We start from the raw sequence: 26,528 nt of genomic DNA, 5'->3' as shown, positions 1-26,528 counted from the left end.
TGATGTGCTGTGACTTAAGAGCCTACCTCATGTGGTGTCATAATAGAAAAACTTTCCAAGCCCCTGCACTGTCTGCCAGCAGTTTGAAGGTTAAGGGCCAAGGCTCTGAAGGATGGGGACCAAGGGGGAGCCACCAACTAGTTACAGTGGAGCAGGTTCGTGGCAAGTGTGGGCCTCTGGGTGTTCAGGATTTACCATTGAAATACTGTTGGCTTTTTGTGTCAAGGACTGGTCTGCTTTTTTTTTTGTCGGTCGTGGGGCTTGAACTCTGGGCCTGGGCGTGGTCTGCTTCTTTTTGCCATAATGTTCTATGAACCTTGCTAGTGAGGAAGTCAGGTTGTATAGCCAGACTGGTTCAACTGAACTGTTATTTTGGGCTGTACACTGGTAGAAAACAGCAATACTTTTTCCAAGTAGCAAAGTATTGGGCTCAAATAAGGATGCAAGGCCCTGGGCTAAAGCCTCAACCAGTGCATGTACATATATACAAGGTGTGCCCACGATTTGTGTTCATTACCCAGAACAAAGTGCCAACAGCCATGCGGAGGTTTAATTGTAAAGGACTACAGACAGTTGCAGTTACATGAATAGGGCAGTGAGTACATTCCTGTCAAGCGTTGTTATCCCCTCCAGTCATGAGGCTTTGAAAAATACAATGTAATGTCTGCCCTGGCTTAGTTAGAAATTTTTTCTGGACCTGGGCACTGTCCTTCAGCCCGAGGTGAGCACACTACCACTTTAGCCACAGTTCCACTAACAATTTTATCTATGTGGTGCTGAGGATTCAATCCCAGGGACTCAATGCATGCACTCTACACTGAGCCACCTTCCCAGCCCCAGAATTGATGTCTGGGTGCGGCCCCTTGGCTCGCTAGCTCTACCACTTGAGCTACAGGGCCACTTCCGGCTTTTTCTGTTTATGTGGTGCTGGAGGAATTGAACCCAGGGCCTCACTCATGCGAGACAAGCACTCTACCTAGCACTGAGCCTGCTTCCCAGCCCTGGAATGAAATGGAAGAAATGAGAGGTAGTAAGTAGCTGGTAATGTTGGTGGTAGAGTGCATGAAGCCCTGGGTTCCATTCCTCAATACCAATGTAAAAAGCACAGGAACAGACAGGCTGAGGAGGTCAGAAGAGAAGTTCTTTAGCCTAGAAGAGCAGAAATAGTAACATGACAGGAAGTCAAGGGCAGAGAAGTTAAGAGGCTGGGAAGGTGGCTCAGTGGTAGAGTGCTTGCCTCACAGGCATGAGGCCCTGGGTTCGATTCCTCAGCATCACCTAAGGAGAAAAAGCTGGAAGTGATGCTGTGGCTCAAGTGGTAGAGCTCTAGCCTTGAGCTGAAGAGCTGAGGGACAGCACCTAGGACCAGAGTTCAGGCCCCATGACTGCCAAAAAACTTCAGAGATCCCTAGTAAGCAGTGCTTAGAAGGGGAGGTAGAGATCCGTAGGTTCATTGGGAAGCTGTTTTTTTGTTGTTGGTTGTGGGGCTTGAACTTGACCTGCGCACTGTCCCTCAGCTCTTCAACTCTACCACTTCAGCCACACCACTTAAGGCTTTTTGGTGATTGATTGGAGATAAGAGCCTTAGGGATTTTCTTTGCTTGAGCTGGTTTTGAACCATAATCCTCAGAGTTTAGCCTCCTGAGTAGTTTGGATTACAGGCATGAGCCACCAGTGCCTGGCTGGAAAGTGGTTTTATTTTAGACTCCTGGTTTAAAATGTTGAGTCTTTTGAGTAGAAATGTAGGAAAGTAGGGATCAGAGAATCGGCCCAGTCAGGCTGAAAAGTAGTGGGCTTCACCCGATGCCTGTGGCTCATGCCTGTAATCCTAGCTACTTAGGAGGCTGAGAACTGAGGATTGCGGTTCAAAGCCAGCCGGGGCAAGAAAGTCCATGAAACTCTTATCTCCAATAAACCACCAGAAAACCGGAAGTGGCGCTGTGGCTCAAGTGGTAGAGCGCTAGCCTTGAGCTGAAGAGCTGAGGGACAGCGCCCAGGCCCAGAGTTCAAGCCCCATGACCAACCAAAAAAAAAAAAAAAAAAAAAATGTAGTGGGCTTGGAGGCTGAGGATCTGAGCCATAGCACGCTCTCCTGTCCTAACCTGCAGGATGTCTGCTTTCATCCACACAGCCCAGCTTCCCTTCCACTATGTATGTGCTTATTCTACACAACTTAGTTGACTTCTCTCAATCTCAAGATGTTTCTATAAAAAAACATCTAATGCATGTGGGGTGAGGGGTTTCTGATAAAATAGGTAATCATAATCATTTATTTTATAATTAAGCCAAGTGAATGAATACAATCTGGAAGGAAGACAGCAGAGAGATCAGAGATCCCAGGGTCAAAGCTTGGGGAAGCTTCACAGAATATCATCCAAAAAAGGAATCCATGATGGAGGCAGAGGTAAACTTAACCAGGTAAGAAACTAAAGACAGGCGCTGATGGGAATGCTTTGGGGTGGACACATAAGCCAAGGAGAAATTCACTGGAGAAACACTCATCAAAAATGTAAATTTAAGGCTGGGACGTTGGCTCAGTGGTAGAGCGCTTGCCTCGCATGCATGAAGCCCTGGATTCAATTCCTTAGCACCACATAAACAGAAAAAAGCCAGAAGTGGCACTGTGGCTCAAGTGGTAGGCCACTAGCCTTGAGCTGAAGAGCTTGGGAACAGTGCCCAGGCCCAGAATTCAAGCCCTATAACTGACAAAAAAAAAAAAAAAAAAAATGTAAATCTGGGGGCTGGGAACGTGGTTTAGTGGTAGAGTGCTTGCCTAGCATGCATGAAGCCCTGGGTCCAGTTCCTCAGTACCATATACATAGAAAAAGAAGTGGCGCTGTGGCTCAAGTGATGGTGTGCTAACCTTTAACAAAAAGCTGCTCAGGAGGCTGGGAAGGTGGCCCAGTGGTAGAGTGCTTGCCTTGTATGTATGAGGCCTTGGGTTCTATTCCTCAACACCACATAAGCAGAAAAAGCCGGAAGTGGCTCTGTGGCTCAAGTGGTAGAGTGCTAGCCTTGAGCTGAAGAGCTGAGGGACAGCTCCCAGGACCAGAGTTCAGGCCTCACGACCAAACCCCCCCCCAAAAAAAAAAAAAGACTGCTCAGGGACAGTGCCCAGTCCTGAGTTCAAGCCCTAGGACTGGCAAAAATCAGCTGGGCACTGATGGCTCATGCTGTAATCCTAGCTATTCAGAAGGCTGAGATCTGAGGATCCTGGTTTGAAGCCAGGCTGGCAGGAAAATTCATGAGACTCATCTCCAGTTGACACCCCCCCCCCCCCCGGCCCCACTCACTCCTCCCCAAAAAAGCCAGAAGTAGAGCTGTAAGTCAAGTCCAAGTGATAGAGTACTAGCCTTAAGTAGAAAAGCTCAGGATAGTGCCCAGGCCTTGAGTTCAAGGTTCAGCACCAGCACTAGGAAAAAAATAAAAAAGTACATCTAGTGCACTTCAATAATAGATAAATGGATTTAAAAAAAGAAAGAGAAAAGGTACTTTTACGCAGTTGTCATATGCAGGGAAATGGATGGACCTAAAACAAATCATGTTAAGTGAGGTAAGCTAAGCTCAGAGCTGGCTCATGTTTCCTCTCATATGTGAAAGCTAGATCTGAAATACGCTGGGCATGATAAACTATATAGGACAAACAGACTAAAGGAGAACACTCCGAGGCTAGGAACCCAAGGCACAATGCTTCTGAACATTTAAAATACTATTTATTGAAATTAATTCCAGGAATTGAAAATGGGTTTTTTGTTGGTAGTGGTGGTGTTTTTGCTTTTGATTTTGTTTGTTCTTTTTTCTGTCTTTTGGGGAGGTAAGGAGGGACATAGAAGGATGAACGAATGCAAGCATGGTACTCAGTAGACAAAGTGGAAAATGAGCTATACAAGAATTGGAGGGGGGCGTGGGGGGAGGCTGGGAAGAGATGGGAAGGGGAAACAAAGGAGGAGGCTACAATGCTTGATAAGAAATGTACTCATTATTTTGCCCATCTAATTGTAACCCCTCTGTACAGTATTTTCACAATAAAAAATAAATAAAAATAACAAAAAAAAAGAATTGGAGGGAGAAACTGGGAGAAAGCAAAGGAAGGTGACATTGTCCACAAAGAACTGTACTCATTTCCTGCCTTATGAAACAGTAATTCCTCCATATAACACCTTAACAATACCAATGAAGTAATATTTTAAATAACAAATTATATTTAAAAGAAAAGAAAAAGGACTGGGAAGGTGGCTCAGTGGTAGAGCACTTGTCTTGCATGCATGAGGCCCTGGGTTCGATTCCTCAGCACCACATAAGCAGAAAAAGCTGGGCTCAGGCACTGTCCCTCAGCTTTTCAGCTCAAGGCTAATGCTCTACCACTTGAGCCACAGCGCCACTTCCAGCTTTTTCTGCTTATGTGGTGCTGAGGAATCGAACCCAGGGCCTCATGCATGCAAGGCAAGCGCTCTACCACTGAGCCACCTTCCCAGCCCCTTTTTCTGCTTCTGTGGTGCTGAGGAATCAGACCCAGGGCCTCATGCATGGTAGGCAGGCACTTTACCACTGAGCCACCTTCCCAGCCCCCACATTTTTTTGTTGTTGGCTTTAATTCAGGACCCAGGAGCTGTCCCTGAGCTACTCTTTTGCCAGTGCCTAGTGCTCTACCACTTTCAGCAGACGCTGCATTTCTAGTTTCCTGGTGGTTCACTGCTGATAGGAGTCTCATGGAGTTTCCTGCCAAGCTGGCTTCGAAACACAGGAAGAACTTTTTTTTTTTTTTTTTTATACCCATACTTGGGCTTGAGCTCAGGGTCTGGGCACTGTCATTAACTTTTTCACTTCAGGCTAGTGCTCTACCACTTGAGCCACAGTTGCACTTTCAGCTTTTTGGTATCTACTTGGAGATAAGAGTCTCATGGACAGCCGGGCGCTGGTGGCTCACACCTGTAATCCTAGCTACTCAGGAGGCTGAGATCTGAGGATCGTGGTTCAAAGCCAGCCCGGGCAGGAGAGACCCTGAGACTCCTATCTCCAATAAACCACCAGAAAACCGGAAGTGGCGCTGTAGCTCAAGTGGTAGAGCCCTCGCCTTGAGCTGAAGAGCTGAGGGACAGCGCCCAGGCCCAGAGTTCAAGCCCCACGACCGACAAAAAAAAAAAAAAAAGTCTCATGGACTTTCCTGCCTGGGCTGGATTCAAACCATGGTCTCAGACCTCAACTGCCTGAATAGCTAAGATTACAGGCATGAGCCCAGCTAGAGATTATTTGGAGGGCAGGCAAGATCAGTATCTTTCTGTTCTTTATAGACACTTGATCTAATTTTCCCAAACAAACTCTGATTCCAGTGGTCTTTGGGACTCCTTGAAAGCTCTAGCCCAGAAGACCACTTGGACACGAGTCACATGCAGCAAAGTTTATTGTCAGCAAGCTGACAGGCTGTCTTTGCCAGTATAGGTATACAGAGAGAAGAACCAGATAGGATCCCTCCCATTTTGCAGAGAGGCCAGGCAAGGCTGGTGAATGCGGCATCCAGCCTTGGAAACAGACACTAAATCCCTGCCCTGGAGAGGAGACTCGGAAGTGGAGAAAGAAGGGGAGGGGCTATTGAAGTCCACGTATTTCCAGAGGAAAGTGTACACAGATGTTGAAGAGGTGCCCATATCTCTAAGGGTAGAGGAGAGTCAGAGGCTGGTAAGGAGTTGGTAAAGGAGAGCAGCCGTACATGATCTCAAGGGGGCTCAGAATAAGGGACATTTTTGGCAGAGCCCTTAAGGGAAAGGGAGCCTCAAGCAATAGCTGCATCCGGTCCACGTGGAGCTTGAGAGATGGCTTGGTTAGTACTTGTTTAAGAAAGTGATTAGCTCTCTCTACCTTTCCCAAGACTAAGGAAGTGCTATAAAATGTTTAGGGCCTTAGCCAACACAAACTCCAGTCTATTTTCTGTCTCTATAGAAGCAGGGAACCAAAGTAGGGGATTATTTCCTGAAAGACACCATGGATACCCGCTTATTGGTGGTGGGGAACACCTCAATCCAATCCGTAAATGTGCCCATCATTACCAGGAAATACCTAAACCTTTTTTTTTTTTTTTTTTTTGTCCGTCGTGGGGCCTGAACTCTGGGCCTGGGCACTGTCCCTCAGCTCTTCAGCTCAAGGCTAGTGCTCTACCACTTGAGCCACAGTGCCACTTCAGGCTTTTTCTGTTTATGTGGTGCTGAGGAATTGAACCCAGGGCCTCATACATGCAAGGCAAGCACTCTACCACCAAGCCACCTTCCCAGCCCTACCTAAACCTTTTGAGTGACAGCATGTGGGTGACATCTACCCACCAGTCCTTGTGTCTGGAAGGTGTTCTTGGGCTTGGTGAGTTGGAAAATGGGGTGGCTGAACATTAATATTAGGGTTAGTTTTTTTTTTTTTTTTTTTTTTTTTTGGGTCCGGTCGTGGGGCCTGAACTCTGGGCCTGGGCGCTGTCCCTCAGCTCTTCAGCTCAAGGCTAGCGCTCTACCACTTGAGCCACAGCGCCACTTCCGGCTTTTTTCTTTTCTGCTTATGTGGTGCTGAGGAATCGAACCCAGGGCCTCAGGCATGCAAGGCAAGCGCTCTACCACTGAGCCACCTTCCCAGCCCTAGGGTTAGTTTTTTTTTGTCTTTTGTTTCAGCATATCTTACATGTCCAGGAAATCTGGGAGGGGAACTGTGCAACCAGAGCTGAGGCAGCTTTGTTTGAGGAGCTCCTGCAATATCCCAGTATGGGGGTGAAAGAGGTGGTGGAGATTCTGAAGGATATCCAGTTTGGAGGGTGACGGACCCTCCCCAATGAGTGTCAGCTCCAGAGCCAAGATTTGGCTTGCTGAGCCTCTATGTCAGCCAGATCGTTCCCTTTTGTTGTGAAAGGGTCATCTGTCTGGTGGGCTTGGCAGTGGACTAACCCAATAGCTGAAGGGAGCAAAGAGGCCTCGAGGAATTTGGAAATATACGAACCATGAATAGGGGGTGTTGCTGGGAAGGTGGCTCAGTGGTAGAGCCTAAGGCCCTGGGTTCGATTCCTCAGCACCACATAAGCAAAAAGAAAAAAGCCGGAAGTGGTGCTGTGACTCACGTGGTAGAGTGCTAGCCTTGAGCTGAAGAGCTGAGGGACAGCGCCCAGGTCCAGAGTTCAGGCCCCACGACTGGACCCAAAAAAAAAAAAAAAAGAAAGAACCATGAATAGGGGCTGGGAAGGTGGCTCAGTGGTAGAGTGCTTGCCTTGCATGCATGGGGCTCTGGGTTTGATTCCTCAGCACCACATAAGCAGAAAATGCTGGAAGAGGCACTGTGGCTCAAGTGGTAGAGCGCTAGCCTTGAGCTGAAGAGCTGAGGGACAGTGCCCAGACCCAGAGTTCAGGCCCCACACCAAAAAAAAAAAAAGAACCATGAATAAGGGAGGTCCCCTTAGTTGAAAGAAGTCATCGCTCCTTCAGATAGCTGCGTGAGCAAGGATAGTATGAAAGAAGTCAGGCTATTCTGTCAAAGAGCAGCCACTGCCCACCAAAGGCCTGTGTTAGTGCCACCAGCCCAGCCTGCTGGCTAGTTGTGTTTACCATGAATGGGCCAGAGTCCACCATCTCAGTGCATTTCCAGCTACCTGTGAGCCCTCCCAGAGAAAGAGCTGCCATGAGTAAACCAGATGAAGTGTGGGTTCCTTTTGTTTTTGTCGTTTGTGGGGTTTGAACTCTGGGCCTGGGCACTGTCCATGAACTCTCCCTCTTGAGAGCCACAGTGCCACTTCCAGTTTTCTGAGTAGTTTATTGGAGATAAGAGTCTCATGGACTTTCCTGCCCAGGCTGGCTTTAAACAGTGATCTTCAGATCTCAGCCTCCTGGGTAGCTAGGATTACAGGCGTGAGCCACTGGCGCCTGACGAAGTATGAGTTCTTTTTTTTTTTTTTTTTTTGTCGGTCGTGGGGCTTGAACTCTGGGCCTGGGCGCTGTCCCTCAGCTCTTCAGCTCAAGGTGAGCGCTCTACCACTTGAGCTACAGCGCCACTTCCGGTTTTCTGGTGGTTTATTGGAGATAGGAGTCTCACGGTCTTTCTTGCCCGGGCTGGCTTTGAACCGTGATCCTCAGATCTCAGCCTCCTGAGTAGCTAGGATTACAGGCGTGAGCCACCAGCGCCCGGCGAAGTATGAGTTCTTAAAATGGTCCATCTGTTATGTGACCCCAGGTGGGGCAGGAGGTCTTCCAAACTTTCCACAAAGGAGTGTGTGGGAGAAGAATGTATGTCTCCAGCAGTGAGCAGGGGTGAAGGATTAAGGGGAGGACAAGATGAAAAAGTCAGGGTGAGATCCTTGACCAGGGAGACCAGAAGGGCAAGACTCTTGAGGGTGTCATGGATGTAAGCCCCTTTCCATCCAGAATCCTGAGTAGTGATGATGGGACAGATGGCCAAAGGTAAGTTTCTTTGATTCTTGTATTAAAAGGGAAGAGGTGGCAGGTACCCTGAAGCAAGGCGCCCATTCTCAATGTGTTGGGTCCATGTGTTTGGACAGCTCAGGTATGCGAATGAAGGTCCAATCTGCTGTCCCAGGATCCCCAATGTGAATCCCTGGTTTTCAGTGATATACAAAAGAAATGGTCATGAAAGGTTGGGGAAATCTAAGAACAGGGGCTTGCAATAGGGCTTTGCTGCAGCTTTGTAAATGGTGAAATTTACAGAGGAGGGGGAAAGTTGGGGCTCCTCTTGAAGGCCTTTAGCTGCCTTGTATAGAGGGCGGGCCAAAAGAAAAGCTGAGTAGCTAAGATCTGTGATATCCTGCAAGCCCAAAAAGGAAAGCAGCTCTGACTTGGGGGCTGGGCCAGATAATTGGCAATCAGATGCTTGTGCGGGTGGAGTGGGGTGGTGGTGGTGGTAGAGGTCGTGGTGGTAATGGTTTTATGGGTAGAGGTAAGCTGCAGGCCCAAATATGTAACTAAGGTATGAGTAGTCTGGACTTTGGTGACACCTAAAAGCCTCAGTCAGCCACGAAGTTAAGGAGCAACATGTAGGGGTGTGGACTGCACAGGAGGAGTTTGCCTACATACTGAATAAAGGTAGATTATTGTACATCCAGGTCCAGTAAGTCTGGTGCCAAAGCCTGGCCAAACAAATGGGGGCTATCTCTGAAGCCCTCGGGAAGGACAGTCCATATAAACTGCGTCCCTGTGGCTTTACAGCTCGGTGGTCGAGGACCAGGAGAGCTCAGGACTTGGTGCCAAGATTTTTCCCTTGAAAAATGGACCCCGAACCCCCAGAGCTATCACTCACCCCGGAGACAGGTCGAATTGGCCGCTGTTGGACGTGGGGAAGAACGCTTGGTCAGGGGAGATCAACTTGGCCATCTTCTGGGTGGGCCTGAGACCAATGCAAGGTCCGCGGGGGAGGGGGCAGCTCGAATTCCCAGGGGGAAGAGCAAGAGCCACCAGGGGAACCAAGATCTGAGTCACAGCACCAATGGAAGTTCCAGCCCAAAGGACCATAGGGACACCAAAATTGATTGTCAGCAAACTGACACGCTGTCCCTGACAGGCAGGGTGCAGCAGCCGGTCTGTGTGCAGGGGAGTATTTTTTGCAGCCGGGGGCCTTGGGTGGGGAATTGCACCGGGAGGAGAGGAGTGCTCTGGGGTCCCAGCTGCAGGCTAGAGATAACATGCGACTCCTGTTAGGCCTGGCCCGATCATCTGATTTCGGAGAAGGGGCTGAGGACCTAAGATGGAGAATGTTAAGTCAAAACGGAGGAGGAGGGTATGTTAACACTACTGGTGGATGTCTTGATTGGGGTTTCCAATACTCAACCCGCGTGTGGCTGGGGCTCCGGAGCAGCCAGCCGCAGTTCTGGGGGCGGCCGCCAGGGGGCGCCGGCCCCTCTGTTTTCCTTTCTGGCCGAGGTCGGGGCCCGAGGCCTGCAGAGCGCATGCTCCGGGACAGTTCGCGGCCCGGCGGGTGAGCGCCGGAGTTGGTGGCGGCGGCTGCGCCCGAGGTAGGTCGCGCCAGGCACGCGGAGAGCCCGGGGTTGGGGGCGGGGGAAAGGACGGGGCGCCGGCGTCCCGGCGGCGCGTGGCGGGCCCGCGGTGGGCGGGGGTCGCGGCCCGCGCGCGCGCCCTGGACGCGTAGCGCCGTCCCCACGTGAGGCGGGCGGCAGGGCGGCTTGCGGGGCGGCGGCGCGTGGCTCGGGATCCGCGCTCCGCCGGGCCCCGCTCCGCCGCTCCCCCTCCCCCCGGCCGCCGCGTCTCCCACGTCCGCCTCGCGGCGCCCGTGCGCGCGCAGGCGGGAGATTCAAACGGCCCGATCGCGGCGGGCCCCGGTGCGCGCGGCCGCGGGGACCCCCACCGACCCGCGGGGGGCCCCGGGTGGGCGCGCGGGGGCGGCGCGAGGCTTTGTCCATCACCGGATAGGCGGAAGCTGTGCTCGGGGAGGGGGTCGGCGGTGGGCTAGGGGCCCCCGGGATCCCCTAACCGGTTGAGCTGCGTCCCGACGTCCGGCATCAACTCCGGGGGGCGACGAACAGTTTGCTAGTGGCTAGCGGGCTGGGCCGCAGTGGACGTGTTGGGGAACAATGGTGACCTGGGCGGGCCCTCGTGTGGCGCCGGCCGAGCAACTGGTGGTCTTGGGGGGAGGCATTGGGGGAGGGGGTCACAGTTCCTGTCCAGTGTGATCCCCAAAATGTGCCCGAGTGCTGTGTGTTGGCAAGTCATTCTGTCATTCATCCGAAATAAATTGAGGAGCCCTGGCCACGTGTGGCTAGTGCTTTAGCACAAGTTCAATCTGTGGATCCTCTCCGGGGACCCCCACCGCGGCTCCGGGGCGGGGGGGGGGGGTGGGTCATGGATGGCCCTCCAGTGTTTCTTGACAGGGATTCATTGGAAGAGTAGGCACTGGAGTCGGGGGGAGTGGGGGGGTGACGGGGCCTATGCCACCGCAGCTTGGGCAGCACGAATGCAAAGGCTTGAGTGTGGTGGTCAGGTCAACACGGGTGGTTCGAGAGCCGGGAGGGCATCAGCAGTGTGTGGAGAGATGAATTAGGACTTAACCATGTGGGGGTTTCGAAGAATAGGAATGCCATCCTCTTGCTAGTCCGGTCTCCCTGGTCTCCCTGGGCCTCCCGCACAATCCCCCTCAGCATCAGTGCCCTCATCTGTAAAATGAAGGTAAAAGGGTCGCACATATCCCATCATTTAAGTAAAGCGTTCATTCTAACATCTAGTGGGAGCTTGGCTCCTTCCCCTGGGAAAAGTGAACACCAAGACCTGGGTCTAAAGTTCCTGTACTGGGAGGCCAGGGTGGGGCATTGTGGGTGCGAAGCATGCCAGCCCTGTGCTTAGCTTGGCCATGACATAGCAGCTCTGCAAGTGTCTTATTGACAGGAGAGGCATCTCTGTCTCACACAAAGAGGTTCTTTAACCCCTGAGTCTGGCAGGCAAGTTCTGCCTCGCAGTGTGTGCGGGAGGAGCAGCTGCTGTGGTTCCAGAACACTGCTTCTCTCATCATAGGAACCAGGCTGGGACGGGTCACAAGTGTCAGGCTGTCTGGTCTGCCTACCCTTTTTCATATGGGAGCAGGCTGGAGCTGCCCTGGTAGGGAATGGTCAGCAGACTTGGCCTGGGGCACCTTCCCCTACCTCAACCTGGTCTTCCTTAATCTGCAAACTTCTAGGAGAGGACCCAATATAGGTCCTATTCATGGAAGTTGACTCCATTCTGACTTTGATTTGTGACTATATCTCACTTTTCTCCAAAATTGCCTTTTTTTGGGGGGTGGAGAGGACGATGATGGGGTTGGTACTGGAGTTTTTGTTTTTGTTTTTTTCTTTAGTCGGTCGTGAGGCTTGAACTCTGGGCCTGGGCCCTGTCCCTCAGCTCTTCAGCTGAAGACTAGAGCTCTACCACTTGAGCCACAGCACCACTTCCAGCTTTTTCCTACTTATGTGGTGCTGAGGAATCCAACCCAGGGCCTCGTGCATGCAAGGAAAGCACTCTACCACTGAGCCACCTTCCCAGCCCCTCACCTCTGAATATTTCCTACTGTTCTGAGTATTTCACACATTAATTAGCTGTCTATAACTGCTGAGCATATGCACATTCCCCTCCCCCCCCTTTTTTTTTTTTGCCAGTCCTGGGCTTGAACTCAGGGCCTGGGCACTGTTCCTGAGCTGCTTTTGCTCAAGGCCAGCACTCTACCACTTGAGCCACAGCGCCTCTTCCAGCCTTTTCTGTTTGTGTGGTGCTAAGGAATCGAACCCAGGGCTTCATGCATGCAAGGCAGGCACTCTACCACTAAGCCACATTCCCAGATCTTCCTTTTCTTCCTTTTCTTTCTTCCTTTTCTTCCTTTTCTTTCTTCCTTTCTTTCTTTCTTTTTTTTTTTTTTTTTTTTTGGTCCAGTCGTGGGGCCTGAACTCTGGGCCTGAGCACTGTCCCTCAGCTCTTCAGCTCAAGGCTAGAGCTCTACCACTAGAGCCACAACGCCACTTCCGGCTTTTTTCTTTTTGCTTATGTGGTGCTGAGGAATCGAACCCAGGGCCTCAGGCATGCAAGGCAAGCGCTCTACCACTGAGCCACCTTCCCAGCCCCCTTTCTTTCTTTCTCTATTTCTTTCCTGTTAGTCCTAGGGCTTGGGCACTGTCTCTGAGCTCTTTGCTCAAGACTAGTGCTCTACCACTTGAGCCATAGCTCCATTTTAGCTTTCTGGTGATTAGGGATAAGAGTCTTGAGGATTGGGGCTGGGAAGGTGGCTCAGTGGTAGAGCGCTTGCCTTGCATGCATGAGGCCCTGGGTTCGATTCCTCAGCACCACATAAGCAAAAAAAGAAAAAAGCTGGAAGTGGTGCCGTGGCTCAAGTGGTAGAGCACTAGCCTTGAGCTGAAGAGCTGAGGGACAGCGCCCAGGCCCAGAGTTCAGGCCCCATGACCGGAACCAAAAAAAAAAAGAGAGTCTTGAGGATTTGTCTGCCTGCATTGGCTTTGATCCTTAGATCTCAGCCTCCTGAATAGCTAGAATTACAGGTGTGAGCCATCGGCATCTGGCATTTCCTTTTTGTTATTGGGGCTTGAAATCAGGGCCTTGTGTTCACATGCCTTTTTTGCCTACAGATGGTGCTTTACTGCTTGAGCTATGCCTCTTGTCCAGCATTAATTGGAGATAGAGTCTTAGGGACTTTTTGTCCCAGTCCGACTCCAAGCCTCAATGCTCTAGCTCTCAGCCTCCTAAGTAGCTAGGATTATAGGCGTGAGGCACAGTGCCCAGCTTTGTCATTTCTAATAGGCAATATTTGGCTGGGTTTTTCAGGATAGGAAGATGCCACCCAAGCGCATAGCCAAGAGAAGGTCACCCCCGGAAGATGCGATTCCCAAAAGCAAGAAGGTGAAGAGTAAGTTGATCTTGGTCTCTTTCAAGCTGTGAGTAGCCTCTTGGAGCCCTGCTGAACAGCGGGGGCTTGGGAGTCTGGGGTCAGCTGAAGGTCTCCTGGAGCTCCTTGAGTCCCACCCTTTGGGAATCATAAAAGGGGCAGGGACTTGGTTCAAAGCACTCTGGCAGTGCTGTTATGGCACTAGCTCCAGGCAATAAGTAATGAATTCCATGTAGGCTTTCACTCAGCCACTCTTCAGCTCGAGTTGTCCACTTCAGTGATGGGGCTGAGAGGGTGCCAGTCCCCTGGGATCATGTCCTGGCATCCTCTGAGGGAGGTGGTTATGGTTTTCTCCCTCCTATGACCCCCAGAATGGGACAGGGACGAGAGAAAGCCACCCCCAGTCTGGGAGGGGGGAGGCGGACACACGCTCAGACAGTGTCTGTCTTTTGCAGACTCTCGTAACCAGGCAGCGCGGGCCACTGCCTCCCGCCGTGGTCCTGGTGTCCTCTCCGGCCAAGGTGCCTGCAGGCCGAGCCCTCCTGACCAGAAAATCCGACCAGGTGGCTCCCTGCCCACTGCGCAGCTGCAGCAGTGGCTGCAGCCCAGGCAGCTGTGGCCACATCCCAAGAGAGAGGCTAGACGCCATTGGCAGGCCGGGGCTGCGGGCAGCGGCCACTGGCTAGCAAAGGGCCTTGTGTCGCCTACTTATTGGCCCACACCTCTCCACGAATGCTTCTTTGAGTCCTCATTACACCTTCTCCTTTCTCTCCAGCTGCTAGTGTGCTGTGGAGAGGGATGGAAGGGACCAATCCCAGCCTGATTGCTGGGTATGGTGACACATGCCTGTAATCCCAGCATTCAGGAGGCTGAGACATGAGGATTCCAAGTTTAAGGGCAGCATGGGTCTGAAAACAATAACAAGCACTGGAAAGGGAGGGAGTGGGGTGGAGTTTTGGGGACTGCTTGGCCCAAGTAGTCTCTTGGTCTTAGTGCAAACTCTACTAGAGTTTATTGAAGATTTTGCTACTTCATGGCCCGAGATAATGTATTGAATCTCTTGAGAGGCTTTGTTCCATTTCCTATAAAGGGGGGTCCTAACTAGTGAAAGTCTGCAAGGGTAGTGAAAGTCTGCATTAGTAGAGTAAGCAGTCAGTGGAGGGCAAACATTATCTGAGCCCCAACTGTTGGCATCCTGACCGCTGACAGCAACATAAGCTAATCAGGAAAACCAAGCTAGATTGATTTCTCAGTAGGGACTGTCTCCTTGTGTCCACCTCCTCCCTCGGTAGGGACTGTCTCCTTGTTTCTACCTCCTCCCTCAAAGTCCTGTAGGTTTCACAGCTAAGGAGAGTTAGGCTTCGAAAGAGATAGTACTGGCCTGTGGCAGCCCAGCTCTGTGAGTCCAGAGCCCGTGAGGGGCCTCTTGTCTCCATCACCCTGCACACTCAGGGGCCGTCTTCTCCGCTCCTCAGTCTCACACAGGTCCCACAGCACAGAACCGGGCTTGGTGCTGACACTGGGCCAGGGCGACGTGGGCCAGCTGGGGCTGGGCGAGACTATCATGGAACGGAAGAAGCCAGCCCTGGTGCCCATTCTGGAGGATGTTGTGCAGGCCGAGGCCGGGGGCATGCACACTGTGTGTCTGAGCAAAAGTGGCCAGGTAAGTTGGAGATTTGGTGTGGGCGGGACCAGGGCTGGGGAGGTGGGGGTTGGATCTTTGAGCCACAGTTTCTCTATGGAAATGGAGTGGGCTAGTCAAGCAAGAAGTGGCCTAAGGGGGTGGGGGAGGGAAAAAAAAAAAAAAGAAGTGGCCTAAGCAAGAGTAGCCTTTACCAGGCACAGATGGCTCACGTCTGTAATCCTACCTACTCAGGAGGCTGAGATCTGAGGATCATGGTTCTAAGCCAGACCAGCCAGGAAAGTCTGTGAGAGTCTTATCTTCGTTAAGTTATGAAAAGTCAGTAGTAATTGTAGTAGTGCTGCGGCTCAAGTGGCAGAGTGCTAACCTTGAGCAAAAAAAAAGCTTAGGGATAGTGCCCAGGCCCTGACACTAATGGATCATCCTGGGCACAGGTCTACTCCTTTGGTTGCAATGACGAAGGTGCCCTGGGAAGGGACACATCAGTGGAGGGCTCAGAGATGATCCCCGGGAAAGTGGAGCTGCAGGAAAAGGTGGTGCAGGTGTCAGCAGGAGACAGTCACACCGCAGCCCTCACCGAGGATGGTCGAGTTTTCCTCTGGGGTTCCTTCCGGGTAAGTGGAACTGACTTCTGAGTAAGAAAATCTAACTCCTTAATCCCATTTTGCTTCCTTACTGGTGGAGAGATGAAGGTTCCCCAGAGAGAGCTGGGGTTCAGATCCAAGTCTCTGACTTCTTCATCTAGGCCTGTTGGTACCACCATTGGAGTACATGTTTTGAGAAAGGGATAGGTGCCGGGCGCAGGTGGCTCAAGCCTGTAATGCTAGCTACTCAGGAGGCTGAGATCTGAGGATCATGTTCGAAAGCGAGCCTGGACAGGAAAGTCTGTGAGATGCTTCAAATAACCACCAGAAAAACTGGAAGTGGCGCTGTGGCTCAAGTGGTAGAGTACTCACCTTGAGCTGAAGAGCTCAGGGACAGCGCCTAAGCCCCATGACCGCCCCCCAACCCCCCAAAAAAGGGGATGGGTCAAGCATGCCTTTAGCTTGCAGCTGATACACAAAGCTGCTGTCTTCGCTCTTCCTGGCTCCCCTTCCTTCTCCCTTCCCAGCCCCTTTCCAACTTCCCAGAAGCTTCGTGTGAGGGAATCCTGGGAATGGGTATTGTCACACCTGTTTCCAGGACAGAGGAGTACAACTCAAATACCAGCTCAGCATTATGACTCTTAGTTCTTTGGTACTTAGTTTTAAGATCTTGTAAAAATAAAGGAGTCAATGGGCTGGGAAGGTGGCTCAGTGGTAGAGCACTTGCCTTGCATGCTCAAGGCCCTGGGTTTGATTCCCCAGCACCACATAAGAAAAAAGCCGGAAGTGGTGCTGTGGCGCAAGTGGTAGAGTGCTAGCCTTGAGCTGAAGAGCTGAGGGACAGCGCCCAGGCCCAGAGTTCAGGCCCCACGACCGGACCCAAAAAAAAAAAAAAATAAATAAATAAAGGAGTCAAGTCAGGTGTAGTGTCACTCCCTAAAACAATCAGAGGCCGGGCCAACCTGGGATACAAAATGAGTTTCTGCCTCAAAAAAGGGAGGGTGGGGGGAAAGTGGAGGTGTGGCTCAAGTAGCAGAGCACTAGCCTTGAGCAAAAAAGCTAAGGGACAGTGTCCATGCCCTGAATTCAAGCCCCAGAACTGGCAACCAGAAAGCAAGGCAAAAACTAAAGGAAATCCAGCAAGTATTTCTTTATCAAAGTGATTTTACCTCTCTCCAGGGCTGGGATTTGAACTCAGGGACTTGTGCTTTTTTGTTGTTGTTGTTGGTGGTGGTCTTTGGGCCTGAACTCAAGGCTAGCGTTCCACCACTTGAGCCACTGTGCCACTTCTGACTTTTTCTGCTTATGTGGTGCTGAGGAATTGAACCTAGGGCCTTATGCTTGCAAGGCAAGCACTCTACCACTGGGCCACCTTCCCAGCCCCCTGTGGAGACTCATCCCTAATAAACTACTCAAAAAAGTTGGAAGTGGTGCTGTGGCTCAGAGTAGTAGAGTGCTAGCCTTGAGCACAAAGAGGCTCAGGGACAGCGCCCAGTCCCAGTCAAGCCCCAGAAACAGGAAAAAAAAAATTTATGGCAAATTTCCTACAGTACATAAAAGTGTCAGGATGGTGTATTGACACCCACCCCCTCCGTCCACACAACAGCAGCAGTAACAACTTTTTGTAGACTTATTTATCTCTACTTGTACCTGCTCTCCCCACTACTTGAACAGAATTCCCAGAGCACGTGGGATTCCGCAGGTGAGCATCGCTGCCTGCCTCTTCACCCCGTCTGCCATCCCTCACTGCCCTCTATCCCGCAGTGGGCAGGCAGGGCTGGCTGCTGAGTGCTCTGTCCCTCTCTTGTAGGACAACAATGGTGTGATCGGGCTCTTGGAGCCCATGAAGAAGAGCATGGTGCCTGTGCATGTGCAGCTCGATGTGCCGGTGGTAAAGGTGGCCTCCGGTGAGTCTTGGGTACTAGCCGCAGGCCAAGCTGGCCGACTTGGTTCTGGGTCGGCTCAGCATTGACTTCTCTGCCTTCTCATCACTTGTAGGAAATGACCACTTGGTGATGCTGACAGCTGACGGTGACCTCTACACCTTGGGCTGTGGGGAGCAGGGTCAGCTGGGCCGGGTGCCTGAGTTATTTGCCAACCGTGGTGGACGGCAGGGCCTTGGTAAGTGGCTTTGGTACCCGCAGCGAGGCACCATGGCAAGCCATCCCCTGGTGGACGTAGAAGGCAGATTTACTTCAGATGAACTTGTAATGTGGTCCAAGAGTCAAACTCAAGCCGGGCGCCGGTGGCTCATACTAATATCCTAGCTACTCAGGAGGCTGAGATCTGAGGATCATGGTTCAGAGCCAGCCCAGGCAGAAAAGTCCATGAGTCATTTTATCTCCAACTAACCCTCAGAAAACCGGAAGTGGTGCTGTGGCTCAAGTGGTAGAGCATTAGCTTTGAGCTGACGAGCTGAGGGACAGCACCCAGGCTCAGAGCAGGCTCAGAATTCAAGCCCTGTGACTGACAAAAAAAACCCAAAAAACTCAGGAACAGTGCCCAGGCTTGAATTCAAGCCCCAAGAAAAAAGAAAAGCAAAAAACCAGACCTCCAGCCCAGCCAGGTGCTGGTGCTCACGCCTGTGATCTCGGCTATTCAGGAGGCTGTGATCCCAGGGTCTTGGTTCAAAGCCAACCAAGGCAGGAAATTCCCAAGAGATTCTTATTTCAATAACCACCAAAAAGCCAGTAGAAATGTGGCTCAAGTGGCGTAGTGCAAGCTTTGAGTGAAAAGGCCAATGGGCAATGCTAAACCCTGAGTTCAAGCCCCCTCTAGAGACCACCTGCCCTCGGTCTGTGTGAAATGATTCACACCTGGCTCTGGGGCCCTGGATGTGGTTTGTTTGACTTGCCCTCCTCCAACCCTGCTTCACTGGGTTGATAAGAGGACTATTCCATGCAGATGTCACCTACCATGACTGGGGATTGGATTGTTACTTGTGCTCTGGGTTTCCCTTCCTGCCAAGGGAAGGACTGACCCAGGGTCAGGGAAGAGACCCCCTTGTGTGTCTGTCACCCACTGGCCTTCTCTGCCTACAGAACGACTCCTGGTGCCCAAGTGTGTGCTGCTGAAGTCCAGGGGGACCCGAGGCCATGTGAGGTTCCAGGACGCCTTCTGTGGTGCCTATTTCACTTTTGCCATCTCCCGAGAGGGCCATGTGTATGGCTTTGGCCTTTCCAACTACCATCAGCTTGGTGAGTCCTGAGCCCAGCACTGAGTGTGTGTGACTCAGTGGCCTGGGGCCCAGTCCTGGCTCCACTACTCATTCACTGGGGTACCCTAACTCTCAGAGCCACAGTTGTGTAACATGTAAAGTAAGACTATCCATAATGAGATAAGGGTGTCTGATGGAAAGGCATTGAGAAGGGCAGCTCCTGCAACACATTCATGTCTGTTGGCAGGAACACCAGGCACAGAATCTTGCTTTGTACCCCAGAATCTGACATCCTTCAAGAATTCTACCAAGTCCTGGGTGGGCTTCTCTGGTGGCCAGCATCACACAGTCTGCATGGATTCAGAAGGTAAGATCTTCTCTGTTTTTTTTTGTTTTTTGTTTTTTGTTTTGGTCGTTGGTGGGGCTTGAACTCTGGGCCTGGGTGCTGTCCCTCAGCTCTTCAGCTCAAGGCGAGTGCTCTACCACCTGATCCACATCGCCACTTCTGGTCTTTGAGTGGTTTATTGGAAATAAGAGTCTCACGGACTTTCCTGCCTGGGCTAGTTTTGAACTGCTATCCTCAGATCTCAGCCTCCTGAGTAGCTAGGATTACAGACGTGAGCCACCAGCGCCCAGCTACCTTCTCTGTTTTGAAGACAGGGTGTCTCTGGGCCTGGGCGGGCCCGTGGTCCTTAAAATCTGGATCTGTCCCATGGGTTTGGGCCAGACTGCGGTCCACAAGGCATTTCCTATGCTCCAGAGGCCAGGGCTTCCAAGCAGGAATTTTCTGTGGGGTCTACAGGAAAATTCTCCAGGTTCCCTCCCAAAGTCACCCTCTGTCCACCTTGGGAGTGAGGACTGCAGCTGGCCTTGGAGTTTGTCCTGTGCTACTGCTCATCCCTCTGTCTCTCCTCACAGGAAAAGCATACAGCCTGGGCCGGGCCGAGTACGGGCGGCTAGGCCTTGGAGAGGGTGCTGAGGAGAAGAGCATACCCACCCTCATCTCCAGGCTGCCCACTGTCTCCTCAGTGGCCTGTGGAGCCTCTGTAGGGTATGCCGTGTCCAAGGATGGTGAGTAGGGCTACCCCCCGCCCCTCTGTCTGCTTAGCAAACTCCCTGGCAGGCTGTGATGTCAGCATCAGACACAGCTGTCCCAGAGCAACGTTGGCAATGGCATTGCTTCGCTTGTGACTCAGAAACTGTCTTCAAACACAAATCATTGTAAATAGAGGATGAGGGGCCAGGTGGGGACAACCTTGAAAAGTTGGGCTGCAAAGGTGCCTGGTTTGAGATGATCTGGGGAGAATTTCTGGGGGTTCAGTCGTTCATATGACCCAAGCAGAGACACATCCAGAGTCTGACCGGCCCTCAGAATGGGTTCAAGGAGTGGGCCTTGATTGTCACACCTAGGAGTAAAGAAATGTCTGACATCATCTTTTTGTGTGCTGGTCCTGGAGCTTGAACTCAAGGCCTGAGTGCTGCTGTTTGACCTTTTTTTTAAAAAAAAAAACTTATTTTATTTATTTTTTATTTTTATTTTTTTGGTTGGTTGTGGTGTTTGACCTTTTTTGCTCAAGTCTAGTGGTCTACCACTTTAGCTACAGCTACTTGAGCTCTGCTTCTGACTTAGTTGTTAGAGAGGAGTCTTAGGGACTTTCTTGCTTGGGCTGGCTTTGACTTTGATCCTCTGATCACAGCCTCCATAGCTAGGATTTTTTTTTTTGGTCGTGGGGCCTGGACTCTGGGCCTGGGCGCTGTCCCTCAGCTCTTCAGCTCAAGGCTAGCGCTCTACCACTTCAGCCACAGTGCCACTTCCAGCTTTTTTCTTTTTTTCTTTTGTGGTGCTGAGGAATCGAACCCAGGGCCTCAGGCATGCAAGGCAAGCGCTCTACCACTGAGCCACCTTCCCAGCCCTAGGATTTTATTTTTTATTATTATTATTTTTTTTCTTTTTTGTCAGTCATGGGCCTGAACTCTGGGCCTGGGTGCTGTCCCTCAGCTCTTCAGCTCAAGGCTAGCGCTCTACCACTTGAGCCACAGCGCCACTTCTGGCTTTTTCTGCTTATGTAGTGCTGAGGAATTGAACCAGGGTCTCATGCATGCAAGGCAAGCACTCTACCACTGAGCCACCTTCCCAGCTCCATAGCTAGGATTTTAGTTGTGAGTCGATGCCCAGCTTAGGGCATCATCTGTTTAGCTTTCTCCAATGTCCTTGAACTCCCAAGGCTGAGAGCTTCCAAATTCACTCGTGTTCCACCTTCTCAGAGTCCAGATGTAGGCCTTCAGCTGTCTTTGCCTCTCTCTTTGCAGGTCGTGTTTTTGCCTGGGGCATGGGCACCAACTATCAGCTGGGCACAGGGCAAGATGAGGACGCCTGGAGCCCCGTGGAGATGACTGGCAAACAGCTGGAGAACCGTGTGGTCTTATCTGTGTCCAGCGGCGGCCAACACACAGTCTTACTAGTCAAAGACAAGGAACAGAGCTGATGAAGCCGACTAGGGCCTGACGGCTGGCTCCCTCCCTGCCTCACCAAACAGGGAAGCAATGACAACTGTGGAATCCTGAAGGCCTCTCCCCAGCCCTCAGTGCTCTGTCATCTCCTGCCTTTTCCCCATCAACAGAGCAGAGTCCTTTTCCTCTCTCTTCTTTCTGGAGTCATCCTGGAATCTGCAGGATTAAGTTTGGGATGGGAGAACTTAGACCTAACTATGTGATTGGTTAGACCTCTCTTCCCCTCCAACTTCCTACCTCCTGTGGTCCTGGCTGGCCTTGGCTTTGCCTACCAAAACACCAAAGCTTGCTTCTAGGTGTTTGGTGCCTGCACTGTGAAAAGTTGGGGCTCTGTCAGGTCCCACTGTAGTCACATGCCACTCCTAACGTCCCCAAGCAGGCAGCTGCAACAGTCAGCTGACCCATGCCTGGGCAGTCTGGAGAAAGGGCAGGCTAGAGAGCGCTGGGCAACCCCAAGTCAAATATTTGGCTCTGAACAGGTGTCCATGGGGCAAGACAAGAGATCTACTTGATGAAGAAAAAGGGCGGCTGGCTGGTTCCCAGAAGCACAAAGCACACTCTTGCCCCTCAAGGCTGCCTGTTCTCCATCCATATGGCTCCATTGCAGTGACCAGAAAGACAGGCTGGGCTGGGCTGGGCTGGGCTGGGCTGGCAGGGCAGCCAAAGGGTATTGACAGGGAGAGTGGGAGGGGCTTATAAACCATGTATGACCCATACAGGGGTGACTGGGGATGGGGGGGTAGAAGCTGGTCCTGAGGAAAGGAAGCAGCAACATGTACAGTTGAGAAAATAATTTTGATTTTTTTTTAACTGTAAAATATTTTGGAGGGGAGAGTGAAATCTTTTAATAAGTGAAATCTTTTAATAAATGTAGAGTTTTATAAAAAGGCCACTTGTTTTCTACACACTCCCTGGCTTTTAAGGGAGTGCCTGCCAGTTGCCAGGCCCTGTTTGTGAAGGGCAGAATAAGCCATGTCTACGAAATAGATGTTCAGGATACAGACTAAGCATGTCAAGGTGCTAGAGTGTACCTACTAGTTAGCTAGCTGTGCGAATCACTAGTGATTCAAGAATCACTATATTTTCTTTTTAATGATGCTGCAGAATAGAAGATAGATGGAATGTCAGATCGTAGTCTCCTAAGTAGCCAGGCTTTCAGGCATGAGCCATCAGCACCCATCTAAATATCTTTTTTATTTAATATATGTATATATGTATGTATATATATGTATGTATGTATGTATATATATATGTATATATGTATATTTTTTGGGGGGTCCGATCCTGGGGCCTGAACTCTGGGCCTGGGCGCTGTCCCTCAGCTCTTCAGCTCAAGGCTAGCGCTCTACCACTTGAGCCACAGCGCCACTTCCAGCTTTTTTCTTTTTGCTTTTGTGGTGCTGAGGAATCGAACCCAGGGCCTCAGGCATGCAAGGCAAGCGCTCTACCACTGAGCCAATTTCCCAGCCCTTAATATATATTTTTTATTGTAAAGATACTGTACAGAGAGGTTACAGTTACATGAACAAGGTAATGAGTCCATTTCTTTTCTTTTTTTTTTTTTTTGTCAGTCGTGGGGCTTGAACTCGGCCTGGGCGCTGTCCCTCAGCTCTTCAGCTCAAGGGAAGCACTCTACCACTTGAGCTACAGCGCCACTTCCGGTTTTCTGGTGGTTTATTGGAGATAGGAGTCTCACAGTCTCTCCTGCCGGGGCTGGCTTTGAACCGCGATCCTCAGATCTCAGCCTCCTGAGTAGCTAGGATTACAGGCGTGAGCCACCAGCGCCCGGCTTATGAGTCCATTTCTTACTGAGCATTGTTACCCCCTTCACCCATCTAATTTTCTTACAGTACATCTTTAGAAATGCTTTTGAGTTCCTCTGTCATTTTCAGCTAATATTTAAGCATTGGTTACAAGGCTGGGAATGTGGTGCCTGTGGTATTTTTGAGGTTCTAGGTAGGTTTGATCCCCAGCAACAATAAATGTTAACAGCAGCTTATATATATATATGTATGTTAATACTGTTTTTAATAAGCATTTGAGCAACCAAATCAGCTAATCTGCACAATAGTCACTATGTGGGGTGATTTTTTTTTTTTTTTCTTTTTGCCAGTTCTGGGGCTTGAACTTCCAGCCTTGGCACTGTCCCTGAGCTGCTTTTGCTCAAGACCAGCACTCTACCACTAGAGCCACAGCATTTTCTACGTGGGTGGCACTGAGGAATCAAACCCAGAGCTTCATGCATGCTAGGCAAGCACTCTACCACTAAGCCATATTCCCAGCCCTATTTATTTATTTTTTTAATTTAAACTTGGTTGAACAAACTACATTTGGAATACTTGTAATTGATGCCTGTGGTATTGGCTCATGCAAATACAGAACTTACCAATGCAGAAAGTTACGACTGTTTTTATAAAAAGCTATCAAAGGACTGTAGGCCAGGTATGGTGGTGCCTATAATCTTATAATCCCAGCAATTGGGATGCAAAGGCAGGAGGATCTTGAGTTCCAGACAAGCCTGACTTGCATATTGAGATCTTGTCTCAAAAAAAAAAAAAAAAAAAAAAGTCTGAGTTGGGGATTCAGCTCAGTGGAAGAGCATTTGCCTGGCCAGTGCAAGGCCCTGAGTTTGGTCCTCAGCTCTGCAAAAAATAAAACATGTAACAGGAAGGCTGTTTTATTTATTGTTTTTTTTGTGCTGATACTAGAGTTGAACTCAGGAATAGGAATGTTCTCCCTTAGCTTTTTTGTTTGTATTGTTGTCGGTCATGGGGCTTAAACTCTGGGCCTGGGTGCTGTCCCTCAGCTCTTAAAGTCTGGTGCTGGGCACTGGTGGCTCAAACCTATAATTGTGTGAAACTTATCTCCAATTAATAACCAGAAAAACACAAGTGGAGCTGAGGGGCTCAATAGGTAGATTGCTAGCTTTGAGCAGAAAAGCTCAGGGACAGTATCAGGCCTTCAGTTCAAGCTCCACAGCTGACAACAAAATAGTCTGGTGCCAGTAGCTCATAACTGTAATCCTAGCTACTCAAGAGGGTAAGATCTGAGGATCTAGGTACAAACCCAGCCCCATCAGGAGACTGATCTCCAGTCAAGCACCAAAAAAGCTGGAAGTGGGGCTGGGAAGGTGGCTCAGTGATAAGAGTGCTTGCCTTGCATGCATGAGGCCCTGGGTTTGATTCCTCAGCACCACATAAGCAGAAAAAGCTGGAAGTGCTGTGGCTCAAGTGGTAGAGCATTATTAGCCTTGAGCTGAAGAGCTAAGGGACAGAACCCAGGCCTAGAGGTTAGGCCCCACAACCAACCAAAAAAAACCCCTGGAAGTGGAGTTGTGATTCTTCAAGTGGTAGAGTGCTAGCCTTGAGCAAAAAAACCCAGAAACAGTGCTCAGTAGCTTTCCACAAAGCTGGGCACTGATGGCTCACATCTAGCTAGTCAGGAGGCTGATATTTCTGAGGATCGTGGTTTGAAGCCAGCCCAGGCAGGAAAATCTATGAGACATCTCCAATTAACTACTCAGAAAAATCCAGAAGTGGTACTGTAGCTCAAGTGGTAGAACACTATCCTTGATCAAAGAGGCTCAAGGACAATGCCTGGGCCAGCTCTGAGTTCAAGCTCCAAGACTGGCAAAAAAGTAACAAACTTCCACATGTAAAGTAAATGTTAAACATAATAACAGCACAGCATGTGTGACTAATGTACAGAATAAATAGCTGTTATAGCCTCCAACCATCAGGCACTGATTGGGCCCAGTGCTTTCCTAGCATCTCTCTTTTTTTTTTTTTTTTAGTCGGTCGTGGGGCTTGAACTCTGGGCTTGGGAGCTGTCCCTCAGTTCTTCAGCTCAAGGTGAGTGCTCTACTGCTTGAGCCACAGCGCCACTTTGGATTTTCTAGTGGTTTATTGGAGATAAAAGTCTCACAAGTGGCGCTGTGGTAGAGCGCTTGCCGTGAGCTGAAGTCTCAAGGACTTTCCTTGCCCAGGCTGGCTTTCAACCGTGATCCTCAGATCTCAGCCTCCAGAGCCACCAGCTCTCCTAACATCTCTTTATTCCCTTCCAGCACTATGAGGTAAACAGTGCTATTAGGCACCTAAGGTTCAAAGGTTAAGTGGTTAAGTAACCTGACAAAATGAGCCAGAGCTGAGGGTGGGACTGGTGCTCCCATAGCCTATGTCCAATGTCTCTAACCATGCTGTTGTTGCAGTGGCCAGAGGATAACGTGGACACTCAAGGTTGGGCCTGTTTTGGAGACAGATCACGGCTTGGGGCTGCACCCTAAGCTTGCCAGGTGTCATCTGGTCAGGTACCTTAGAGCTCCCTACAGCACTTCACCATCAGGTGTCTAATCTCCAGCAACAGAACACCTGGTTAGGAAGTGGGCACCGGTGTGGTGCTAAGGCCTGGGAGCTCTCAAGATTAAACTAGTTCATGTATCCGAAGCAGATTACAGATCACCATGTGGTCACTTGTTTCAGTTCCGGCTGAAGCTGGTTAGACCTCCCATCACTTGCTGTATGAACTGAGACTTAGGAGGAACAGGAATTGGGGTGAGGGGATGACAGGGTTGTTGAGATTTGACGGGGTCCCAATTTGTATTCCCTTTAACTTGGTCCACCACAGGACTATATAGACATGACTACAGAATCCCATTCCAGCATTTAAAACAATCTCTGATCATTGCAGCTGGGGTGGGATGGATGGCCGAGGCAGTGAGGGGACAGTGGCTGTCCCTTGCCACCTCCACTCTGTAGATGGTCTTTTTTTTTTTTTTGGTAGGTTATGGGGCTTGAGCTCAGGGCCTGGGCGCTTCCCTGATCTCCTTTGCTCAAGGGTAACGCTCTAATTAGTGCTTTATTTTTTACTAGTTTTGGGACCTGAACTTTGGGCCTGCTGCTGTCCCTGAGCAACTTTTGCTCACAGCACTCTACCACTTGAGCCACAGCGCCACTTCTGGCTCTTTCTGAATTTTTTTTTTTTTTTGGGTCGTGGGGCCTGAACTCTGGGCCTGGGTGCTGTCCCTCAGCTCTTCAGCTCAAGGCTAGCGCTCTACCACTTGAGCCACAGCGCCACTTCCTGCTTTCTTCTTTTTGCTTATGTGGTGCTGAGGAATCGAACCCAGGGCCTCAGGCACGCAAGGCAAGCGCTCTAGCACTGAGCCACCTTCCCAGCCCCAGTTACCCATCTCTTGTGCTGAGTGTGTATTGGTTTTTCTATAGTATCTGAATGTACATGAATACTGACGCCAAGTTCTGTTTGTTAAATAAAGTGGGAAACAGCCGAACGC

General features: G+C 50.5%; 1 protein-coding gene across 4 annotated transcripts; it reads left to right on the top strand.

Annotated features, from left to right (window-relative positions):
* The first annotated feature begins 58 nt into the window (after nt 1-58).
* On the top strand, nt 59-23,638 carry Rcc1 (regulator of chromosome condensation 1). 4 transcript variants are annotated; one of them, XM_070037480.1, is made up of 12 exons: nt 59-155; nt 2,286-2,418; nt 13,287-13,368; nt 13,803-13,868; nt 14,823-15,010; nt 15,424-15,603; nt 17,384-17,480; nt 17,572-17,694; nt 18,615-18,770; nt 18,978-19,097; nt 19,649-19,801; nt 21,041-23,638. In XM_070037480.1, the coding sequence occupies exons 3-12, from the start codon at nt 13,296-13,298 to the stop codon at nt 21,214-21,216; spliced, it is 1,332 nt and encodes a 443-aa protein (XP_069893581.1). In that variant the 5' UTR covers nt 59-155; nt 2,286-2,418; nt 13,287-13,295; the 3' UTR covers nt 21,217-23,638. The 4 variants fall into 4 exon arrangements, with proteins under 4 accessions (XP_069893581.1, XP_069893579.1, XP_069893582.1 ...); XM_070037478.1 differs by having other exon boundaries at nt 13,803-13,910; XM_070037481.1 differs by lacking the exon at nt 13,803-13,868.
* Nucleotides 23,639-26,528: the final 2,890 nt, after the last annotated feature.

This window comes from Dipodomys merriami, unplaced genomic scaffold, assembly GCF_024711535.1.
Source record: "Dipodomys merriami isolate MVZ:Mamm:240054 unplaced genomic scaffold, mDipMer1.0.p SCAF_28, whole genome shotgun sequence".
NCBI classification, from domain to species: Eukaryota; Metazoa; Chordata; class Mammalia; order Rodentia; family Heteromyidae; genus Dipodomys; species Dipodomys merriami.
The sequence above is the reverse complement of the archived record's forward strand: the minus strand, read 5'-3'. Positions and strand labels throughout refer to the sequence as shown.